The sequence below is a fragment of the Euleptes europaea genome, chromosome 3 (assembly GCF_029931775.1).
Source record: "Euleptes europaea isolate rEulEur1 chromosome 3, rEulEur1.hap1, whole genome shotgun sequence".
Taxonomy (NCBI): Eukaryota; Metazoa; Chordata; class Lepidosauria; order Squamata; family Sphaerodactylidae; genus Euleptes; species Euleptes europaea.
Window position 1 is genome coordinate 90,160,181 of NC_079314.1, and position 24,456 is coordinate 90,184,636.

A 24,456-nucleotide genomic window follows, 5' to 3' on the forward strand; every position below is an offset into this window, starting at 1 on the left:
GCAAAAGGCAGCCAAATCTGAGACGTCACCAAAGTCTATTACCAAAGTCTGTGCACCCTTTCTGCTGCCCACAACAGCATTAGGATGTCAACACCCTCCATCATATGGAAATGGAAGTTCACTTGCTGCTAATATATTTGAGAGGTAAATACAGGAAGGGATTAGGAAGCTAAACCGCTATTAAAGTGGAGGGGAAAGCTCCTCTGTGAAAGGATCTAAGCACATGGCTTGGAAGATAATTTAATGCAAGCAGCGTTTCTCTACAACTTGCCGCTACCTTTCCCTTGGATCATAGGGTAAATCTGCTTGTAATATGATAACCTTTAACCAAGCCCTCCTCTTCACTGTTTTGAGTCTGACAAGTTCTTGACAAACTTTATTTCAGAAAGAATTGCCAGGGCAAACTCGAAGATGCCCATCTTGTCTAGTTTGGCCCTCAGAGGCATTTGCGCAGCAATAGAATACCCACACTGGAAGCGACCCTGGTATTCCTTGGTGGTCTCCCAACCAAATACTGACCAGGACCAACCACGCTTAGCATCTGAGATCCGATGAGATTGGGCTAGCCTGGGTCATCCAATATACTAACAACAACAATAAAAAACCAGCAAAAAGCCTACTGGTAGAGGTAGGAATGAATGGCATTCATGAGGCAATTTTCTGTCCAACATGTAGTGTAGAAGTTACAGTGTCAGTCTAGGATCCAGTAAATCTGAATTCAAATACTCACTTGGCCATGAAACTTGGTGGGTGACCTTGGGCTTGTCATTATCATTCAACCTAACCAACCTCATAAGGTTGGTCTGCGGATAAAATGGGAAGGGAGAACTGTGTCCTCCATAGAATGCGGCTGGTCCTCAGAGGAAGGTAGGGTAGCCAGCTTCGGTCTGGGAAATACATGGAGATTCTGGGGGTGGAGCCTGAGGAGGGCATGGTTTGGGGAGGGACTTCAATGGGGTATAATGCCATAGAGTCCACCTTGCAAGTGGCCATTTTCTCCAGGTGAACTGATCTCTGTCACCTGGAGATCAGTTGTAATAGCAGGAGATCTCTAGCCACCACCGGAAGGTTGGCAACCTGAGAGGAAGGGCAAGATAAAAAATGTACTTTGGGTGTTCAAGAATGGCAAGGACTACAGCTATGTGAACCAGCCTTTTTTCTCCTCAGTGGATCTAACTAGATGCCGCAAGGACAGCCATATATAATTTATTCAAGTGTCTGCTCCATTCACATATTAGGTATGTGAGTGGAATGGGATGTGGGTGTGTGTGTGTCTCTTTTCTGCCAAACAAAAAAGCAACAGTAAAGAGAACCTCTCTCCCCCACCTCACTTCACCATACTCTGTTGGCCTGAAGCATTTTTATCCTAGCTCAGCTCTGACAACAGTAAATGAATTGGACTGCGGGTGTGTGTGTGTGAAGAAACAGCAAAGTGAGGTAATATATGGGGAGAGTTTCATTCTGCACTCTAACACTCCATTTTGGATGGAAAAAAACCAGATCTCTACCCCCCACCACCACCACTTTGTACAGTAACAAAACAGACATGCGGAAAAAATATGTGTGACTGCCCCTGTCAGAGAAGTCTCTCTTGGCGCTACATGTGCTGCACTCCATTTGTTTCCTATCTTATATTTCAAGTCACCCTCTAGATTTCAAGGACTTTTTACTTAATCTCGGTCATTTTAACTAGTCTTCTATTCAGTTCAGGGCAGCTATTTTGTCTCAGGAAGGAAAACTCCCGTCCTAGTCAAAGTCTGGTAAACTTTTCTGACAGTTGTTGCAATAGAGAGGAAAAGGGAAGAAGCAGCATCTCAGCCTCCTAGCTCTTTAAGAATCAATTACTGTCTGGTTAGTGTGCCCCGTTAGTGCTAATGGCAATGACATGGTGGAGCAAGCAAAGGGCGGGCAAGAGAGCAAACAAGCAGCTAAATTGCTTAAGTGGGTGGTGAGTGTCACACAAGGCACAGGCCATCAGCCCTCGTTATGGAAAGTGCATCCCGGCTCATCTGCAAAGATCAAAATGGCAAAGTGCCCTAGAAACAGCAACGCAGCAATAGGGGACCCACGATCCATTAACCAGCAAACCAATTCCTGACAGTGGGTAAGCTTTGCGACACAGACTCAAAATGCTGCATTTTAAAACTTTGCTGCAAGAAATGAAGCAGCCAAATCTATATAAAGCACACCCTGAATGGTCCATCTTGCCTGCATTAATAATATGGTTACTGATTTCTCTTGGAACTGAGGAAGGCAATGTGATTGGTCCATACTAACACATCCAGCCTACAAGGTAAGAGTTATAACTATTCAGAATCCATGTCCCTCTTGAATAATAACAGTAAAGTGCAGAAGAATATAAATTCTTCACATGCCTTCCCAATAGGAATATTTCCCCACACTTTTATTGGATATTTTGGCACTGGAATATGAGATTTTTTTAAAGTATCCAACTGCCAAAGATTTTCCTGGTGCCCACATCTGACTCACCTGGAGACTGGTTGTTCTACAGGGAAAGGGGGTGCCACAGGCATTTGGAAAAATGGTTAGTTCACTGTAATATAATAAATACAGCAGTATTTGCAATACTTTTGATACATAACTACAATCACTATACAGAGGCAGTATATTTCTGAATACCCAACTAAATAAGCTAAAGTCAGCATCTTCACACCCTCCCTATAAACTGCTAGGTAGGGTTGCCAAGTGCCAGGTGGTGGTGGGAAAACACCCACCAATCCACTTGGCTGCCCGCCAACCAGCTGGGGTCGGCGGGCAACATGCGTCCAAGCGCCTGCCCGCGGCACCACATCACTTCTGGTTTACACCCGGAAGCACCACATTGCAAGGGGTAAAAGTGGTAAAAGGTGAGTGGTAAAAGGCCTGTTGCGATGAGGCACTTCTGGGTGTAAATGCATCACAATGTGCCTTTTACCACTCAAACTCCAAGTATGGTAAAGGCCCCTTGCGATGTAGCACTTCCAGGTGTAAACCAGAAGTTATGTGATTGCATTGGCGCAGCCGCGCACGCAATCTCACCTCACCTCACCTCTGCCCCAAAAGCCTCCCGCCAGACGAGGGGGAACCTGGTAAGCCTACTGCTAGGGTATCAGGTGACTGCTGCTGGAAGCAAAATTCTGAACTTGGTCTGATCCAGTCAGGTCATTCTTATGCTCTTAAGTAATGCTATTTTGGGAGGGAAGACGGCATGGTATAGCCTGATCTCGTCAGATCTCAGAAGCTAGGCAGGGTCAGTACTTGGATGGGGGACCACCAAGGCATGCTCTGCAAAGGATGGCAATGGCCAGGGCTGGATCTTGGGGGGGGGGCGGCTGGGGGATGCAAGGAGGTGGGGCGCCAGCATGGGCATGAAGAAGAGGAGCGCTGCCACCGTGCTGCAGCACAGGTGCGGCTGCCTGCCCGTGGTGTGGCTGGTGCGCATGCTGCCACCCAGCATTTAGCTGCCCGCCCTTCCTTGTCGTACGCACCATGCCTAAAGCAGATGCGTGAGGCCAGGGGGTGGGCAAGCATGTCATGGTGACTGACCCTCTAGCCACCAGCGCTTGGCTCCAGCGGGCACATGCACGCTCGTGTGACATGCCCCCCACCCCTGGGCGCTCCTTCCCCCAGCTCTGTGTCTGGCAATGGCAAACCACCTCCGCTTCTCAATTGCCTTGAAAGCATCTTGCTGGGATCTCCATAAGTTGACTGAGACTTTATGGCACATGCATAATGCTATTGTGCTTTATACACAAACCATTTCTATTGATGTATGTTCCCCAGGAGTTCTTAGGGCCCTCCCTTTGCAAAGACTCAATTCTCTCTCAGTAACTTGCTAGCATTAATCTTGTCCCCCCAGCATATTTCACTGTCTCTCCCACCCAGCTACCCAACCTGCCTAGCTCTGCTCTCATTATTGTGTTGTTCTGCAGCTAAAAGTTGCAGAAGTATCCTTGGCGGAACATTCTAATCACAGGGCTTGCAGCAGCTTTCATTAAGGTCCCTTCCACCCTCTTTCCCAAGCTCTTGATCTGAATATAGCTTTCTAGAAGGTATCAGAACAGTTAGACAGGATGTAATTTCAGCCCTTCTGCTTTTATACCAATTGAGGTTTTTACTCTGTTTCTTCTCTTAGCACTGAATAAGACATATCATCTGGGAGCGAAAAATTAATTACTAATTACAGAGTTACTTTGGTGTGCAGTTCTAGAGCAGAGACACTCAACACCCCCGAGTAGTGAATAACTTAATTGAGTAATTTTTTTATTTAATCAAGGAAAAGCTTCCTGAAAGCCTCCCAACTATGACCCCCATTCCTTGATGCACATTGTTATGATCATTTCACACCCTTGTTATGTTAACATTTCCATCAAAACCTAAGGAGCGAAAGTGTCAGGCCCCATTAAGAGTTGTGGGGACATGTTGAAGTTAATGTGTGGAGACACGAGCAGTCATTTCAAGTGGTGAGTGAGTGTGGACTGCATGGCTCTCAGGGGAGCTGAGGATTTTGATCCAAGCCAGATTTTTAAAAGGCAAGCCTGGCATCCAACTTATTTTCAAAGTTAGAAGAAGCCAACAGTGCCTAAAATTCTGGACCGATCCTTGAAAAAATAAAAGTCTATTCATCTGACTTTAAATCTTTTATGTATGCATCTGAGAAAGCATGACTTCCAAAATACAGTCCCTACATGCAGAACTATTTAGATGGGCTGTGGTGCTCTGGAGATCCTTCGATAAGCCCTTATAAAACCTTATCTCTGTGTCTGTGAAACATAAGCCAGGTCATAAAAGCCAGCAATGCACCCATTTTGGGGTACAGAGATTAATTCTATTCTAGGAACAGATAGCCAGCAACAGGATGTTTTACAATACCCCCTTACAATTGAGGGGATTGAAGCAGGAACTTCATGCCGATGAGAAACTAAGCCAATTGAACAATGTGGCGTTAAGATTTTAAAGAGTAACGGGAGCCAAGAGCAGTCTTCGTTTGGCGTTCTTTGTTTGGAGGTACAGCACAGTCAATGCAAGGAAGTTAGGATTCCAGTGGGAAATTCCAGCAAAAGGTATTTAGCAATTTAGGGAAGTACAATTTAGATATGGTTTAAGCTTTTCTTTTTGTGTATTGCCTTTGGTGGAATTTGCATGATAATTTCCTTAACTCCTAATCCAATGCCTTATTTAGAATCCCCATTCTTTTATCCTCTTCCTAGCACCTGAACAAACTCTTTTCATTTTAAAGAGACAAGCAGCTTCTTTGGGTTTTTGTTTGTCTGTTTTTGCTGCACATGCTCTAAAGCATTCAGCAAAGCTGTCCTCAAGGCAAAGCAAAGGCTAATATTGCCTGGAATCATACCAAGACCCCTTATTCCCTGCCCATGTTTGAGGGGACTTCCAGCAACATTTCCCCCATTTTCCCTCCCCTGGGGCAGGTAGAGTCCCACTAACCCCAAACCATTGGCCGTAAGGGTTTGGCCACAAGATATGCCTAGTTTACATAGAAAGGCACTTTCATGTAAGAAAAAAGCATGAAAGCAGTATGTGTCCTCTCATCTGAACATGGATATGCTTTCCCATGTGGGAAGGAAAATTCTTTAAGCGTTTTTAGCAACTAAGTAAAGTGTAAAGGTAGTGCAAAGTAAAATAAAGAGTCTAATAATTGATGCTGTATTTTACAAGACACATCTCTTAAACATATGCTTTAGACCTGATCAGTTATTCAGTCTTTTGGGGAGGAAGTAATTACTAATATCAATTTTGTATTAGAATATTCCTTGGTTTTTGAGGAATGCTTGTGTACCTTTAAACTGTATGCCTGTCTCCTGGGGGCTAACTGATGGTCAATGAAAAAGGACCTCCTGTGCCCTTACTGTTGCTAGAAGACTTATATTACTACACTGGAAAGATAAATGCTCACCTCCAGTAATCCAGTGGATTGAGGACCTTACAACCTTATCAACATTTGAACATATGGCATTTAGAAAACAATTGCACAAGGACATATTTTGAGATATTTGGAAAGCGTTTATAGATGCTACCGTTGTTGTTATATTTTATGTTTTCAATTTTTTTTTCTGTTTGGGGGTGACAATTATTTTTTAAAATTAAAAAATGTAGGGAGGAAAAAACGTTTTTTCTGTCAGGAAAGGCAATTTGTGGGTAGAGATAAGTTAGCCAGGATGTGTGCATGCATGTCTATGATTATTTTAATTTAATGCAGATTTAATTTTATATTTAATAAAATGTCATTATTCAACCTGAGCCTTGAACTTAGCAGGTAGAGCAGAATATAAATGGAATAAAATTTCACACTGCACTTCCATCCAGCCCTTGTGACACAACTACTCATGTCTATGGCACCTCCCTCTCCCATAGCAACTGGTTCTGGGGGCAGGTTTAAGGCTGTATCCTTTAAGAGTCCTGCAGTGGAAATTCTTGTTGCTCAGAAAGACTGCTCCTGCACAGAAACCGGAATGTAAAAAATCCTGCAAGCAGCTGCTGTCCAAGATCATAGAACTCAATTTTTATCCACCTCACTTAGCAGCATTCAGTGGCTGACTGTGCTTGACTGTGAGAGGTTCAAGCAAGGAGAAACTGCAGTGGCACCATTCTGCCTAGCCTGTGGGCCCTCACTAAGCATCTCAACAAACAGATATCTCGAAAGCATTTTGTACTGAAAACGTTGCATAATTTTAATAATTTGATCTTTTGTGCCCATTTTGCTGACTCTTTGTCCCTCCTACCCTAGTTTTATTTATTTGTTCCCTGCTTTTCTCCCCAGTGGGGACCTAAAGTAGCTCTCAGCACTGTTCTCCTCCATTTTATCATCACAGCAACACTGAGAGTGGCTCACTGGCCCAAGGTGGTGTAGTGGTTAAGAGCAGTGGTTTGGAGCAGTGGACTCTGATCTGGAGAACCGGGTTTGATTCCCCACTCCTCCACATAAGCGGCGGAGGCTAATCTGGTGAACCGGGTTGGTTTCCCCGCTCCTACACACGAAGCCAGCTGGGCGACCTTGGGCAAGTTACAGCTCTGTTAGAGATCTCTCAGCCTCACCTACCTCACAGGGTGTCTGTTGTGGGGAGTGGAAGGGAAGATGATTGTAAGCTGGTTTGAGTCTCCCTTAAGTGGTAGAGAAAGTCAGCATATTAAAAAAAAACCAACCAACCAAGCTCTCTCAAGGAGCTTCCATGGCAATGCTGGGATTCAAGATTTGCTTAGTCGGGGGATCTTTTATAGAAATTATGAACAACTGAATCAAAGTGGGAGTTGACAAATTTCTATACATGACCCCCTGATGAAGCGAACTGCAAAACGTGCAGGGATCTAGAAGTGCTAGATCAACTCTCAGCCTTGCACCTTGCTCTCCTTTGCCTTCTCCTGCCCACTGGTGTGGCCTCCTGCCCACTGGTGTGGTGTGGCCTCGTTTCTTTCCTGAATGCAGGGATTCAGACCAGGGTCTCCAAGATCTTAGTCTGGCACTCTAACCAGTATAAGCCACAATGCTGGCTTATACATAGACAGATCTTGCATATACTGAAGTCACATGACCTACTACCTGATCTTTTTAACTACAGATGCCAAGGACTGCAGCTTCTGCACGTAATTCAAAGTTACACGGCTGCCAGCTCCAGGCTAAAAAGAACAGTATGGTCATTATTCGGCCAGACCTTTCTTTCTTTCTTGCAAATTATATTTTAATAATTCAATATGAAGATAAAATCACAATAAATAAACTTGCATTTCACATTAAGTGAAGTGTGAACTTTGATTTCCCAGTGATGGATAAAAATGTTTACTTCTGAATAAAGTGATTACATCTTTGTCTTGCTTCTTTCACTGTGATATTGAAACTGGTTGGTCCTGGAGTAACCATAAAATTTGTTTTCCAGTTCATTTGACAACAGAAAAGATTTACGCAGCATATTCTTGCAGCAGCAACTATATATGAAATTAATCCACAATGGATCACTGGTAAAGTTAGGATTGATAACAACATAATTAATTGATCAAGAAGTAATTGGGGTTTGTTTGTTTTATCTATTTAACTGTGTGTTTTTTTTAACCTATTATTGTAAATTGCCTTGAACCACACGGAAAGGTGGGGTATAAACGTTTTCATAAATAAGTAAATAATTATATCCCTAAGATTTTTTCCCTGGCATATTAATTCAATTCTAGAATTTCTCAACATCTAGACAAGTCTATCAAAATGTCATCATTGTGGTATTTCCTCTAAAAAGGGCTATAAGTAAAAGAGTACATCTTATTCATTTTTGTTCTTCAGGACTTGAAAACTGGATTTTCTAAAAACAAATCAATCTTTCAAAAACTTTTATTGGATACAAATGATCATTTAATATCCAAGATGTACAAGTTACTGTTAGAACTTTATTGCGAGCAGGAAAGAATAAAACCCACTATGATTAGTTGGGCACAGATGTTGGGCCATGATATACTGTTAAATAAATGGGAAAGACTCTGGTCACGAGATATGAAACCCATACTTTCTCAATCATTAAGAGAAAATATCTACAAGATGATGTATAGGTGGTATCTAACACCTAAAAAACTGGCAATGTCTTACAAATCAATGTCCCCGAAGTGTTGGAAATGTAATACTGAAATAGGTTCATTTCATCATATGTGGTAGACTTGTGAAAAAGCGAAAAAAAATTGGGACATTATTTATAATGAAATAAGGTTGATTATACAAAACAATGTACCTAAAACACCTGAGATGATGTTATTAAGCATGATACCAGATTTTATTTTAACTCAAAGAACATTTTTTATTTATGCCACCACTGCTGCAAGATTAATATATGCAGCTAAATGGAAGACAATGGAAATTCCAGACAAAAAAGACTGGATACAAAAGATGTTAGAATTGATGGAAACGGCAAAATTTACTGCATTGATAAACCAAAAAGACAATGTACAATTTATGGGTGAATGGGAGGTGTGGAGGGTTTACTGTGAAAATGAATTTCAAATGGGGACGTTTAAAGGTTATTCATTGATCTAATCCATTTTTACCATTAAAAATAATGACTAATAATTAATAGTTATAATTACTATACGGTATTATGGTTAATCTGAAATAATGGAATCTATGTTATGAAATCGTACCTAATTACAATTTAATTGATAGTAAACAAGAAACTATATTTAATTATATAAAATATTATTGGATTAGAATTTTTATACAAAAGAGTACACAAATTTATAATAAGATGGAGGGGGGTGAAGGAGAAGTTTAATTTTTTACTTAAAGACAAAATATACTTTCAACAATATTATATTTTCCTTTTTTTTCTCTTTGTTGATGATTTTTATTAACTGTTGAAAGTATGAATATGATATTATGGAAAATAATAAAATTGTTTAAAAAACAATTTATTTTATTTATTTTTTGTTATAATTATACAACATTAATTTGAAACAATTCTCAATAAAACTAGGACACATTGAACAATGTCTGCTGTGCATCTAGATGTACTCCCAAATGGAAATCAAAATGGAAAGTTCTACCCAACTTTTATCTCCAGTTGATCGAGTAATTCTTATCCTTTATATTTCACAATGAAAATTAAAGAGGTTTTATACATTCTAGGCAGACAATGGTTTTATTGATGAATGAATATATAATATATACAAATTCATTCTAACATAAAAATCAGTTTGGATAGGGAGCTGCAATCCTTACAAATACCCTCTAACATCAGCCAGCATTACTACCATTATAGGCTGATAGTGGGGGGTGAGAGTCTTCTCAAAACCATCTTCTCAAGAGAGTCTTCTCAAAACCATCTAGTAAATTCATGGCAGAAGTTAGTTTTGAACTGGAAACTTCCAAGATCACAGCTGGGTTTTGTTTTTTTAGCTACTACTCCAGTTCTTAATTGAGAACACTGATACAGGAGTCATTAACCCAGGTTGGATCCTATGGTTGTGTAATCAAAAGGCACGAGCAGTAGTAAATGTCTCCCTGCCATTCCCTTCCCACAACAGTCATCTAAGACCCATGCAAAGGTATTGTGTGAGTGTGGGGAAGGGGGAGCATGAGATCCCATGGATAAAATCACACTAAATATAGGAAGGGGAACTGGGCAAACCTGCAAGAATAAGTTATCCATGTGGATCCTGCATCCTCCAGCAATGCCTTTTTCTGGTTCACAAAGGTAGAATCATAGAATCATAGAGTTGGAAGGGACCACCAGGATCATCTAGTCTAACCCCCTGCACAATGCAGGACATTCACAACTACCTCCCCCGCCCCCACACCCCCAGTGACCAGAAGATGGCCAAGATGCCTTCCCTCTCATCATCTGCCTAAGGTCACAGAATCAGCATTGCTGACAAATGGCCATCTAACCTCTTCTTAAAAACCTCCAGGGAAGGAGAGCTTACCACCTCCTGAGGTACAACATGGGAAACACACAGCAGGAAGAGCGCCAGTGTTGTGTAGTAGTTAGAATGTAGGAGAGACCCAGGTTTAAATCTGCCATGGAAGTTTGCTGGGTGGCCTAGGGCCAGTCGCACATTCTCAGCCTAACCTACCTCACAGGGTTGTGAAATGGAGGAGAGGAGAACCATGTAAGTCATTTTCAGCTCATTCCTAAGGAGAGTTACTCCAGTCTAAGCCCGGAGTAACTCTCCTTAGGAATGCACAGTTTGTGTCCCATTTGGGGGAAAGGGTAGGGTATGTATGTATGAATGAATAAATAGGAAAGATCCACCACCAGTAGTACCTTCCATTTGACTAACCATAGGATCCAACCCATGCTAATGATTATATAAGTTTACTGGTAAAAATTCAAACCAAGGAGATGAAAGATTGTTCATTGTCTATTGAATAGCTAGCCAAATTTAAGTACTTTTAAAACTGACTACATAGTTTTATGAATGCAGACTTGAAATGCTTAATTTTGGTTGGATCATTCTCTACATTATTAGTATTTTACTGCTGCCATCCTCATATTATACCGTTAATACATTAAAGTTTTAAATTACACAGATTACTGATAAAAACGTGCCACCAAAAAAAAAAGCAGACAAAGGAAAAAGAAACAAGATAAAAGGGGAAGGCTGATAAAGACGATGGTTAAGGCACGTATGCAGTTGGATGCAATTACGTACAAACTTAAATAAATTATAGCCTACGATCACCCAAATTACAGTGTGCTGCAAATACTGAGCAAGGAGGACGAGGGCAGACCAATGTCAAAGGTGCTGGTTTAATGACAGTCAGGGTTTCAATAACTTCCACTGAAATGACTCAAGAAAGTAGGATGCACCATTTGGTGCATGGGTTGATTAAAAAAAGAAATTCCCTCCTAACCCACAAATACAGCTATTTACAGGAAATAACTGTTAATAGGTTATTAACAGTGAAATCCTATGCAGAGATATTCCAATCTAAACCCATTAACTTCAGTGTGCTTAGCACAGAGTAACTACATAGGATTGTACTGTAAATTTATCGACTGTAGTTCATCATCAGTTCCAACCTGACCTAAATTTGGAAAGTGGTTCACAGTTCAAGCAGAATAGAGATGGTCTGCACTTCAAGGTTACTGTTTTCGACTGATTAGGTGTCATATTTCAGAGCCTAAATAGATATTGTAAGGGGGATTGTGGCTGCCAATCCATGTCCCAGTTCTCTGGTGATACCTATTAAAAGTGAAAGGATATGGAAAATGCATTTTTTTACAAGATCCCTTTGGGAAGAGGTGGGCCAGTGGCAGACACGTGCCCCTTGTAAGATGTAGTTCGGACCTAAGAAACTGGATTGTTCTGGATATACAGGACTAAGAATGTCAGTCTTACAAGCTGCCAACTCCATCCCGCTTGGGAAAGACCAATTTTAAGGCAGTTCTCCCCATTTTGAGGCTTATTCTCCAAATTTTGCTGATACACTTTCATTTTAGTTTCCTAAGCAACGGTATCACCAATTAAAATAAAACAATTTCTAAAGGATTGAGCTTGTTACATTATAAGAAAACAATGCCCAGGTCAATTCACTTGCAAGTTTCTCAACTTCTCTCCACATTGATTAACATAACTTGCCTAAATCTGAGCAGCGAGTAACCCAGACCTTGCAAGACTAGATCTAGGCCTACTTATAAACCTGTTGCTGGATTGCAAAAGGCTCACATGACTGAATGCTTCTGTGTTAAAAACATTTTGCACTGTGACATTTGGCATGAGGGAGAAGACCAGGTGAGGAGTCTTCCCCTTCACGTGTAGTTTTGTACATGCAGAGGATGTGCTTTGTATGGGGGATATGTTAATCACGCAAGCCAGAACCTGCAGTCTGAAGAGGCACAGCTCCAAAGCAGGTTTATTACTTTGTCTCCTGCATGTCCTTGTTACCCAACTATAGCAAAATCTCTTAACTAATGTTTTGAATAGTTTCAAGACAGACAAAGTAAACATCCCAACCTGCCACGAAGCAACTTTCACCTGAAATTAGGTTAGACAACATGACAGTTCAGTTAGCTGATGACTCAGTGCCAGTAGAGTTAATCACCCACTGCAAGCAGCAAAAATCAGATGAAGCCCAGTGGAGGGGAAATCATAACCTAAACATTTGGCGATGTTCTCTTGAGATCTGTACGTCCAGTCTCCCGCCTAGATTATAGTTGCACGTATATATAGCCTTTATCTTTTCAAAAATTGACAAGTGATTTTTGTTTGCTCAGCATTAAGGACTTGCTGCTTAACAATCTTAGGAAGAAGCAGATCCTTTAAGGTAAGATGTCACTAGCTGGGTGTCAGTAATCAAAGGCCAGCTCTTAAAATGCGTACCAGTAATCACAGGAGAAAATATCCCACACAAGTGGGAGAGAAAACAATCTGATGCTTGGAAAGCATCCGCCAAATACAGGCTACATTAGACACCTGAGTACCTGCAGCCAAGGATTACCAGGTGACTTGAGAGAGACTCCAAGTCCCAGGAACAGAGACTCATCACCTCTCTTTGCACTTGCATGTTTTATTTATCCCAGCAAAAAGATGCATTTGTTTAGGGAGCTGTCTGATTTCTTAAGGGAAACAGCAAAGAAGGAAAATATTGATTTAGGGCCTTTTATTTTAAAATCCACTCCATAAGCCAGGCTGGGTTGGGGGGAGGAGATAAAGTTCTAGTGATGTCAATTCTCATCACCATGGCAACAGTACATTTTTAGTGACAGCGGAGTCTTCCTCTTGAAGCTGCTAAATTGCACGGGGAGTGGGGGCGAGAAGGGCAGTGAACAGACACTGGAATTTAGTTAGGAGAAACCGTCATGGGGAATTTGCATGGGGGGAATGGGGGAGCGGAGCGCAACTGAGCCAACAAAACAGGCAAACTTGCTGTTATGTAGCCGATATGTAGACTGCTTTTATTTCTCTGATAGGACAGCCTGCCCTGTCTTGTGGGCTCAGAGTGGGTTACAGTAGAGGCAGAAACAATACCTGCAAATGACTGGGTTTCCTTCTTGCCTTATTTTTACAGTGGATACTGTCATCGCAGACAAAGAGAGATGCAGCGGCATGTTAAACCACATAGGAATCTCCACTATAACAGTGGTCTGTAATGCTGGAGTCTCTTGAAGGAGGACACATTTTCCTATTTGCTTCTAAGGGCAATGCTACCTTCCCTTCAGTTTGCAGGACACAACTCAAGAATATCAGGGTGCCAGTAACTCCCGTTATTCTGCCAGCAGGTTCTCCACTCTTATTCTAGTCCCTTTTCACATTCAGGAGGGCATTTGTAACAAAGGGAATAGAGCTGTAGTAAATGGAAGTGGTCAGAAGGGCACTTTCATAAAGGGATTAGGGTTGTAGCTTGTTGAGCTGTTTATTGTATGCATTATGTTTGTACTATATTGTTTTCTAATTTTTATAGTCCAGTTGTTACACTGTTCGTTTTTCTCCTTTTTGTAAACCAGGTGCTGCACTGTTTATGGCACGTCTTACACTGTTTTTCTTTATTACATTGTTTCTCATATTTTATAATCCACTCTGGGTTGCAGCAGGAAAGACAAACTATATGTGAATAAAACAAATAAGCAGGTAGCCAAAACAGGTGTATGAGCCTCTTTCCTATTGTCTAATTCCATACGAATGGTATCACCACACAGGCAAAGTTAATAACTCAGCTATCAAGTAGGGTTGCCAGATCCAGGTTTGGAAACTCCTGGAGATTTGGGGGTGGAGCCTGCAGAGGACAGGGACCTCAGTGGGGGTACAATGCCACAGTATCCAGCCTCCACAGCATCCATTTCCTCCAGGGAAACTGATCTCTATAGTCCGGAGATGAGCTGTAATTCCAGGGGATCTCCAGGTCCCACCTGGAGGCTGGCAACCCTATCCCATGTGATTAGTACCTTGCTCGTCAAGCGGGCAAAAACCAACCAAGTGGCTTTCAACAATGTCACAGCATCATTCACACCTGGCCCTCAGCCATGTAGGTTTGCACCACTGGGTAGAGACTTCCATACTTAGATGCATACATAGGAAATGTATGGTAAAGGTGTATGGTGGACATGGGAGCTACTTTGAGCTGCTTCCTAGGAATGGCATTTAGTATACAGTTAATGGGATGGAGAGATAGCAAAATGAAAATTCCATGCAAGGTTCTTTTAGGACTATTTTATTGAAGTGCCAACCCAGGTCGGAAAATACTGCATGGTTGCATACATCACCTTAGAGTATCGTGTTAGCCTTGTCTGTAAATTTATTCCTTGTAAGTTTAGCTTCTGTTTTATCTGGCAAATAGCTGTAAATAAATAGTATTATTATTATTTATTGAAGTGTCCTTATAGATCCAGGCAAGGTTAGGTTGGGTTTTGGAGTTAAGGCTGCATCACAACCAGTTCAGGCTTCACCATGGTCATACTGTAGATTTTAGCATAGTTCTGTGAAATATAAGTGATATTGTTCAGCACTAATCTCTATCAAATGCTTGTAAGGACAGCTGTATTTGTGACCAGAAAATTATAGTGTTCTGTTTTGCGATTTGAAGATACAGAACTGCAGCCTTGGTGTCACTTTTTGGGATTATCAACCTCCAGGTAGGCCTGGTGTTTTCCCAGAATTACAACTGATTTCCAGACTACAGAGATCAGTTCCCCTGGAGAAAATGGCAGCTTTGGAGGGTAGACTGGTAACCCTAGTCATTTTACCACCAGAACAAATCCGAAAATCCATGCATAGAATCAGTAGGATTTGCTCAGTTAGTACATTGGAAAGGAAATAAGATTTGGTGTAGACACAACACTGGCTTCCTCTGAGCAGCTATTAGGAAGTTGGGAACCAATCTCAGGGATTCAGGCTCCATCCTTTTGCAAACTCTGGAGCGAATTCCCTTCCTCCTGCCTTCACCGCAGTTAAGGAAACACGGGGATTGGCCTTAACAACATGTTGTATTAGTCTGAGGTCCTGTTAAGTCAGAATACAATGCTGTTTCTGAATGCAGTAATACCTACATGGTTCTGAGTTAAGACTTTCCTATTTTGATAGAATGTATGGAATTGTTTCTGGAATAGTTTCTGCAGGAGCATCTATATGTAAACATTTTTGCTTTCATATGATCCTAAGACTCACATCTAGCAACCTATCTTCAGCTTCTGAGATCATTTGTGAGAACATTGCAGAAATCACAAATTTTGACTAAAGCTTTTCATATGCATGCACCTCAGGAATGCAAACAAAGGGCCAAGAAACAGCCAAAGGACTGTTGGAAAGTAACAGAGGGAGCAAGTCTAAGCCGGTCTACTCAGAAGTAAGTCCCATTTTATTCTATGGGACATGCTCCCAGGAAAGTATATTTAAGCTTGCAGCCAAAGAAAGAATCTGTAGCATGGGAGATCAAATTTGGATTCACAGTGCTAGAACACAGCGATTTAAATTTCCTCCCTACACAATCATAGTTTACTCACATGGTTTCCAACACTATCCTGCAATAAAGGAAAGGCAATTGGAAGGTTTCATGTTGGTCAGAGGGGACCACTGTTATACTGCCGACTGGCATCCATGAAGACATCTCTAGAATAGATGCTGGCTGATCTGTCTGTTTGGGAAGTTTTGTACTGGGCAGCCTGGATTTTGCAGCAGGAACTTTCACAAAATATCTGAAAATGCCATTATGACAGTGTGACAATATACAAGCAAACCCATTGTAAAGAAGCAGGTTCATTTGTATATAATTCCATTCAGAGGAAGCTGAAGCAACTGACTTTTGAAGTGTGCTGGAACAGATTTGCTTTGTTAATACAAGGCTACCACATCTTTCTTCTACTGTCTGCCTTTCAAGGGACCTGTGTCTTCTGATTAGTGCTGGAGAGACATCTGATTAACAGCAGACGTTTATATTCTCAAAGCAGGGCAGCCATTTTTTGCTTCTCTTTCTCAATAGTCCTTGGTTGCTTTTGAACTCCACACCACCTAATCCAATAAAGTGCACAACACCTCCTATGCTTCATTTTACCTCTTCAAAATGAAGGCTACAGGCCTTTCCATCATGTCCAGAAATATGTTTTCTCTTCTCACCACACCACTTCTTCATTTCTGCATTGAACATCCAGGCTGAAGAAGAGTTCTGAAGAACTAAAATGCTTGGTATTTTGTGATATTTTGGTCAGTCCTGATTTTAAAAAAATATTAAACACACAGTTTCTCCTCAATGGGAGCCCAGAGCAGCTTCTATCATTCTCCTTTCCTCCATTTTAGCTTCATAAGAATACTGTGAGGTAGGCCAGGCTGAGAGCGTGTCACCCAGCAAGCTTCCCTGGCCAGGGTATCCAGGTCCCTCTTCGCCACCGGCAGAAGGTTTTGGGGTGGAGCCTGAATAGGGTGGGGTTTGGGGAGGGGAGGGACTTCAATGAGATAGAGTCCAATTGCCAAAGCATCCATTTTCTCCAGATGAACTGATCTCTATTGGCGGGAGATCAGTTGTAATAGCAGGAGATCTGTTGTAATAGCAGGAGATCTCCAGCTAGTACCTGGAGGTTGGCAACCCTATCCATGGCAGAGTGGGGGTTTGAACCTGGGCCTGTCAGAACCTAGTCTGACACTCTAACCACTACACCACACTAGTGTATCCCATTTCTTTCCAATGATGGCATAAGATATGAAGAGCAATCTGAATACACAAAGAATTAGCTGCTCCTGGCTTTGTGGCACTAATTTACATCGGATTTTCTATGCGCTAGCAGCTTGTTTAGGTTAACCTTTGTATTTCCTATGGATTGTTTGGAAACTGTTAAGGAAACTGAAAGTGACAGTGACAGCCTTCATGAGGTTTTAAACTGAAATAATTTTTGGGTTTTGTTGAAGGAGAGGGATTCATTATCTGCCTCAAGTGCAAAATTTGGCCAGTCACAAGGTCAGCCACCTTACGCAGGGAGTTCATGGGATGTTGTAACGCCCATTTCCCAAAGATGAGGTCATCCAATGAAACTGACCCTTTCAGGGTTGTAAAACCTGCAGTGGCTCACTCCTGGTTTAGCTTGATGGGGAACATATGTTCACATAGACAAATGGCTGGAGGTGCCCTTAAGACTGGAACGTCTTCCAGAGGCCATAAGCAGTTTTTCATCTGCACATCTTAATTTGACTACATTTCATTTAAAAATTGACCACGCTGCCTGATGTTATTGCCGGACTAAATGATGGCGATGATGCAAGTTCCTACGTGGCAATAAACATCTAAGTTGATTTAAAGTAAGCCAAGTGGCAATTCTACCCAGATTTACTAGACTGAATACAAATGCAGAGACGAGGCTGCACTCAGTCCTGCAGAGCTGGTTCCTATTCAAGCCTGAACCCAAGGCCAGTTCGGCAAGCGAGTTCCAAATAAGGAGCCTCTGGTCCTATAGTACACAGGAGTTGTCTGCTACTGGACACAATAATACCCCCCCCCCCCCAACTGGCCCTTGATGCACAGTGTTCAACTGGCAAACTCCTCGTGGGTACTTTACTCGGTGTGCAGCGAGACATGCAAAATGAAAAGCTGGAGCTGTACTACAGCAGCTTCGCTGTTAAAAAAAACCCCACTCAAATGTCATCATGTCCCCGAGGTGTGCTTAGGTGGGCCAACAGGACGCCGAGGCAGAATCACACAATACTTTTTATAAGGATGCTCTGAATTCCAAAACTCTGTATTAGGAAGAGGCACTGATTTTATCCAGAAGGTCCCCCTTTGCTCCCACAACCCTCACTGCAATTATAAGTGGAGGGGTGTGTGATGAGCCTTTTTATTGAAAAGAGCCTAGAGGGTGCAATGCATCTCTATCTGTTCTACTGTGGCCACATTCAGGCATCACAAATACTGCCTGTTTGTCACCCTCACATCTGATTTCCAGTGATGCGCAAACACAGGAGGGCCCTAGCAAATTGGAATTGCTTGCAGAGGGGCAGTGGCTCAGTGGTAGAGCAACTGCTTGGCATGAAGAAGGTGCCAGGTTCAATCCCCAGCATCTCCCATTGAAAGGATCAGTAGTAGGTGATATGAAAGATCTCCGCTTGAGACACTGGAGGGCTGCTGCCAGTCTGAGTAGACAACACTGACCTTGACAGACCAATGGTCTGTTTCAGCCAGCGTGGTATAGTGGTTAAGAGTGGCAGACTCTAATCTGGAGAACCAAGCTTTATTTCCCACTCCTACGCATGAAGCCTGCTGGGTGACCTTGGGCTAGTCACAGTTCTCTCAGAAGTCTATCAGCCCTACCTACCTCACAAGGTGTCTGTTGTGGGGAGGGGAAGGGTAGGCGACTGTCAGCCACTATGAGACTCCTTAAAGATAGAGAAAAAGCAGGGTATAAAAACCAACTCTTCTTCTTCAGAATAAGGTAGCTCCATCTGCCATGTGAATTTGCTTCTTCTCCACAACCTGGGATTTTACTCATGGTTTAATCCCAGTTTGAAATCCAGGCTACTGGGGAGAAAGCGCACTCCAATTTGCCTAGGCACCTGCTTTTAGATGACACAGCAAACTGAAGTGTGGCTGAAGGCTTCTAAGCCAAGAAGCTTTTGATTGTGCTCTGTGAGTGTGCACGGTGGGGAGACGGGACTGAACATGCAAGACTGGTAAGCAAATCACAGTTGTGTTTGTCATGAACAAATATGAGGTTTGTTGTGACACCTGAATATAGCCACAGACAAACTGCCTCCTCCCCCAATCTTTTCAGAGAGGCTGTACCATCCAATATTAGATGCAGGACAAAGGCAGGAGTGGGGAGGGAGAACTTGCCATCCTGACATAGGCAGTGCTGACCACAGCACTGGGCACAGGTTTCACTCCCCTTGATGGCGTTTTACTGTGCAGCCCTTTTACTGTGTTACACAGAACTCAATGGGAGCCAACATGAACTGAGCCTAACTACATAGTCCTATCCTGGATTCCTGTTAGTCATTTTTGAGTGTGAGTCAGAATCCAGCAGCTGGCTTATGTGAGACAAGATATAGCACTTTTGACTTACAAACTTTATTTTAATTACTCAAACAACAGTCACCGAGGGCTCCCATTTCACAAACCAAGAGCTAAGGCTGACGGCAAGTCACATGCTCACAAATGCCCAATGAGCTCTTTCACTAGCCCTGTTCAGGCATTCATTTGGGGCTCTCCAGGGTCAGAGGGGCTGATCAGTGAGAGGCCTGCTGGCCCCTCCTCCAGACCTACAAGTGTATCATTTGCACAGAGCTTACTGCCTATGCCCTTAAGCACATATCCTTTCCTTTTATTTACCAAGGTATTGGGATTGAATGTACTATAGACAACTCACATTCTGGGGTATGTGACCAGGCTCCAAACAAATGGTACTTTTGAAGCATACACTTGAACAGGGCTACTATTTTTTCAGTGTTTCCTATGAAGCCTGTTGACTTCCAAACCAGATGGAGCTGCTCAGGGAATCATGTCACCTGAGTTAATTTTTGCTCTACTGCCGCAGAATCAATGACAAGCAAACATGCTGCATTTATCTAAGAGAACAAAAATAAGTATATATGGGAACCAAAATGTTCTTGTACTTATATCATGGTGTTCAGTTAATTCTTAGAGGTGACACCCACTTCCCATATTTGAGAATCCAAATGGTTTGTTTATTAGAGTATGCAAAAGAAGGCAGGTAACCTACCCAGCCATGACAATGAAGAAATCCAGGCGATTCCAGGTGTCTCCAAGGTAGCATTTCTTGCCAAAGATACCCAAGGCCACCATCTTCAGCACCATCTCCATAGCAAAGAAGATGAAAATAAAGTCATCAAATACCTGAAAGACCCAGAGGAAAAATGCAATTGATTTTAATCTTCACTCACTACCATTTGGTCTTATGTTTTCGAACTTATTGGACAAGAGTCAATAAAAACACAATTAAAGCACACATGGACAGATTTCCCACAACTTGCTTTCCTGACATGTTTGTATGCATTTATCTATTTTACCAGTACTAGATTTGTAGGGGATTCTGCAAGCTTGCTCATTTGATGTGAATACCCCCATTTCGATGCTGTTTCTCCTTTGTGAGAAACAAGTCCAATAGTTTCTTTTTCTGTGTCCTTGCTGCTGAACTTTCCCCATAAATATGTACACATTTTTCTACACTGGGTGTCAATTTCACATAAATGGGGTAAAAATGGCCTATGAGGACAGCAGCAAATTTTAGATGGCTTGAAACCAATGACCAAAACAACACAGAGAATCAAAAAGAAATGGATAGGTATATCGGCTTGTCCCTATGGTTTGGAATACTGTGTACAGTTCTGGTCACCACATCTAAAAAAAGGATATTATAGAGCTTGAGAAGGTGCAGAAAAGAGCAACCAAAATGATTAGGGGACTAGAGCAACTGTCCTATGGAGAGCGGTTAAGACACTTAGGGCTGTTTAGCTTGGAAAGAAGGCAGTTAAGGGGAGTCATGATAGAGGTCTATAAAATTAGGCATTATTTGGAGAGAGTGGACAGAGAGAAGTTTTTCTCCCTCTCCCATAACACTAGAACGCGGGGTCATCTGCTGAAGCTGGAGGGTGAGAGATTCAAAACAGATAAAAGGAAGTATTTTTTCACACAACGCATAGTTAAATTGTGGAACTCCCTGCCCCAGGATGTGGTGATGGCTGCCAGCTTGGAGGGCTTTAAGAGGGGAGTGGACATATTCATGGAGGAAAGGGGTATTCATGGCTATTAGTTAGAATGGATACTAGTCATGCTGCATACCTATTCTCTCTAGTATCAGAGGAGCATGCCTATTATTTTGGGTGCGGTGGAACACAGGCAGGATGGTGCTGCTGCAGTCGTCTTGTTTGTGACTTCCTAGAGGCACCTGGTTGGCAACTGTGTGAACAGACTGCTAGACTTGATGGGCCTTGGTCTGATCCAGCAGGGCCTTTCTTATGTTCTTATGTACAGACACAGATGTTCTCTCTAATGTGTTTGGCAGACTTTTTTTTTTTTTTTTTTAAAGAATGCTAGTTTGTGGCTGTGGTAGTATTTTAACCCTTTTGGTAATAAACACAACCATGCTGTTATGGAAAGTGTCAGCCAAACCAAGAAGTCAGCATTCCAACCATCTATGACCACAACTAGAAGGGAGCTACCTACCTGCAAAATTTTGCATCTGTTGGAAAGGCAGTCCATATCATCACAGGGCTGGTACATCCCAAGCGTCACACAGTTCAATAGGATCACCATCATGCTGACAAACTCAAACCAAGTGGAAGGAAGAGATAAAGTCAAGGAAAAAAATCAGATACAGTCAGGGTGGCCACAACCAAGATCTGGCAACATAAAAATAAAAACAAAGGTTAAAAAAAAATAGACATACATACACCCCAACCTCAGTCTATGCAACAACTAAACCATCAGATTACAGACACTCAATTCACACCACCTGGGATGTAAAATATTCCTGGATGTTTCTAGTTCAGAATGCACATGGGGGAATCACATGATCTTTTCTGAATGCCGCTTTGAGTAAAAAAGTGGGATATAAATAACGATTGAATGCTTCCTGTATATAAAAAGATGCTCCATGCGCACAGAAAACCAGATACCAGGGGAAAGAATCCCAGATTTGATTTTACCCTGATGTGTTAGCTTTGCAAGCGAAGAAATAATTTTCATGCAGAAAAATTGGTCCCTTGCCCTCCCCACAAAAGGATGAAGTGGCAGCAGTCCAGGAACTCTTCTACCATCACCTAAAATTGATGCGAAATAATTTGGTCTTCATTTACTAGCCTGGAATAATCAAAGTCAAGGCTGTCAAGATACACGTTGTGAATACTGCAAATCAGCAAGCAATATTAAACATGAAAAGGCACAAACATCTACTTTAGCTATTTGATACATCATTCAAATCAGATTTTCTATGCTATTCTGCATATATTAGCTGCACAGGACACCAGTACAAAAGGGAGCAGGATTCAAAACAGTGAACCCAAAGTTCCGTGGGTCATTACTTAACACTACAATGAAGAGGGAAGAGGCCTTTATTTGCAAATTGTCTGTATGCATCAAAGGACCACGCCTGTACTTGAGCCAGTAGGTCATGACAATTGGATAAGTAAGCAATTTGTAAATCTGGAGGCAAATGTCTCTCCTGCAGTGGGTGTCACTGATGACTCTGTTGTCTTCAAATTATTCTCTCTGTGTTCAAGAAATTAAGCATTTTAATTTCTTCCCAGTGCTACACTGGAACAGATCAGTGGCCCAACTAAACTGTTATTTTGTTCCCAACAGTGACCATTGCTGGATATAACTTCCATGATGCGCTTAATTACACTACACTTTAACTAGGAGGAAATTTGTTTTCTTACCCCAGCTTGAGATCAGTACATATCCTAAAGCATGACTACTGATTGCCTAATTGTTTTCTTCACCAGGGTGGGATGGGGGGGGAGGAAGAGGAGCAGCTGCCCCCCCCCCCAAGTGCAGGCAAAGAGGAGGCATCATTCAAAGGGGGATCTCAGGAAATTGAGGTCCAGATTCGAGGAGCCCCAAGCCTCCATGCACCCCAACAGGGGTGCGGGTACTGACTTTGGCAAGGAAATCAGCTGTCCTCCTGTTGGCACCTCTTCTGAAGATGACCTGGCCACGGGAGGAAGGCAAAGAGACCTTGGATGTGCGGTGGCCAGGCCAGCTGGGAGCGCTGTGGCACCTCCGGGCATGCTGGAAGGCGTATCTGGGGAGCTAGAAGGCGCGTCCGCCAGAGTGACAGAGGAGGGTGCCTGGCCACTCGGCAGTGCCAAAGTCGCCAGAGCCAAGAGGAGGCTGAAGCCGGCCATCCCCGGTGGGGTATCCTGGGGAGGGGCGGTGGCTCAGTGGTAGAGAATCTGCTTGGCATGCAGAAGGTCCCAGATTCAATCCCAAGCATCTCCAGTTAAAGGGACTAGGCGAGTAGGTGATGTGAAAGACCTCTGCCTGAGACCCTGGAGAACCGCTGCCAGTCTGAGTAGACAATACTGGCTTTGATGGACCAAGGGTCTGATTCAGTATAAGGCAGCTTCATGTGTTCAACCTGGCTGTTTCTAGGCAGCCTGCTTAATCCTTCCCTGAGTAAAACAGGCAAAGGGGCAAACAGTTGCCTCCCACTGGGTTGCCAGCTTCGGCAAGAGGCCCTGCTCCTCTGCCCTTAGGCAACTAGCCTGTTTGTTCTCCCCCCCCCCATCCTCGCAGCAGCTATGGCTGCAGTCACAGGCAAAGCTTCCCCTCCCTCTCTTCCTGCTTCCCCGTACGGTCGCCACCTCTGCCTGAAGCCAGATATACAGAGAGAGAGAGACAGAGATGGCTTCATGCGGCTGCTGTGCTTTCCCTTGCTGTTGGTTGTCAAAGGTGAAAGCTCAAGCTCAGAAAGTCCAACAAACTCCTTCTCTCACCTCCGGACAAATGGGTCAGTTTTGCACTGCTGCCAAGCCAGCCCTGTTGTAAACCAGCCTGAAGAGCCCTGTAGATTTATTCCAGCCAGGGCTGAATCTACAGCCTCCAAATTAGCTACGGGGTGGCAGACAGCCTCTCCCCCAAGCTGTATCAATCACTCGAGGGTGTGGGGGAGATGACACTTGAGTGCTCTGCTCTTCCACTTGCTCCAAAGCCTTATATTTGTTAGCAGAAGAGAAGGCGTTCGCTCCCCAGTTCTCTCCAAAATAAATCGTCTATTATAAGTTAACTTATGGGTGGGAGTTACTTTTAATTATTTCTTTTTTCTGTTCTGAACTTTGCTGTGATTTGCGCGGGTCTACGACTGAATTAATAAAGATTGATTGATTGACACTGCGTGGATGGGGCAGCCACCCAGCATCCCCTCCAGCAGACCAAACACACAACATTGGAAGGTGAAGAGAGGAGAAGCTGATCCACCAGGCCAAGCAAACTTTACATATTTGGCCTCCGCACACAACCCTTCCCCCCCCACACACACGCACCTACTGCAACCTGACAACTAGTTATTTTTGAAAGAGTGGTCAAAATGAAAA

The 24,456-nt window shown here is 42.8% G+C and overlaps 1 protein-coding gene across 1 annotated transcript in view; it reads right to left on the reverse strand.

The window, feature by feature from the left end:
* CACNA1I (calcium voltage-gated channel subunit alpha1 I) overlaps positions 1-21,691 on the reverse strand; it is a 183,910-nt gene extending 162,219 nt beyond the window's left edge. Inside the window, exons 1-2 of the mRNA XM_056846177.1 lie at positions 21,587-21,691; positions 20,124-20,257 (exon numbers count right to left, since the gene is read on the reverse strand). Coding sequence (XP_056702155.1) covers positions 20,124-20,257; positions 21,587-21,679 — 227 coding nt within the window. The 5' untranslated portion in view covers positions 21,680-21,691. The remainder of the gene's footprint in view (positions 1-20,123; positions 20,258-21,586) is intronic.
* Positions 21,692-24,456: the final 2,765 nt, after the last annotated feature.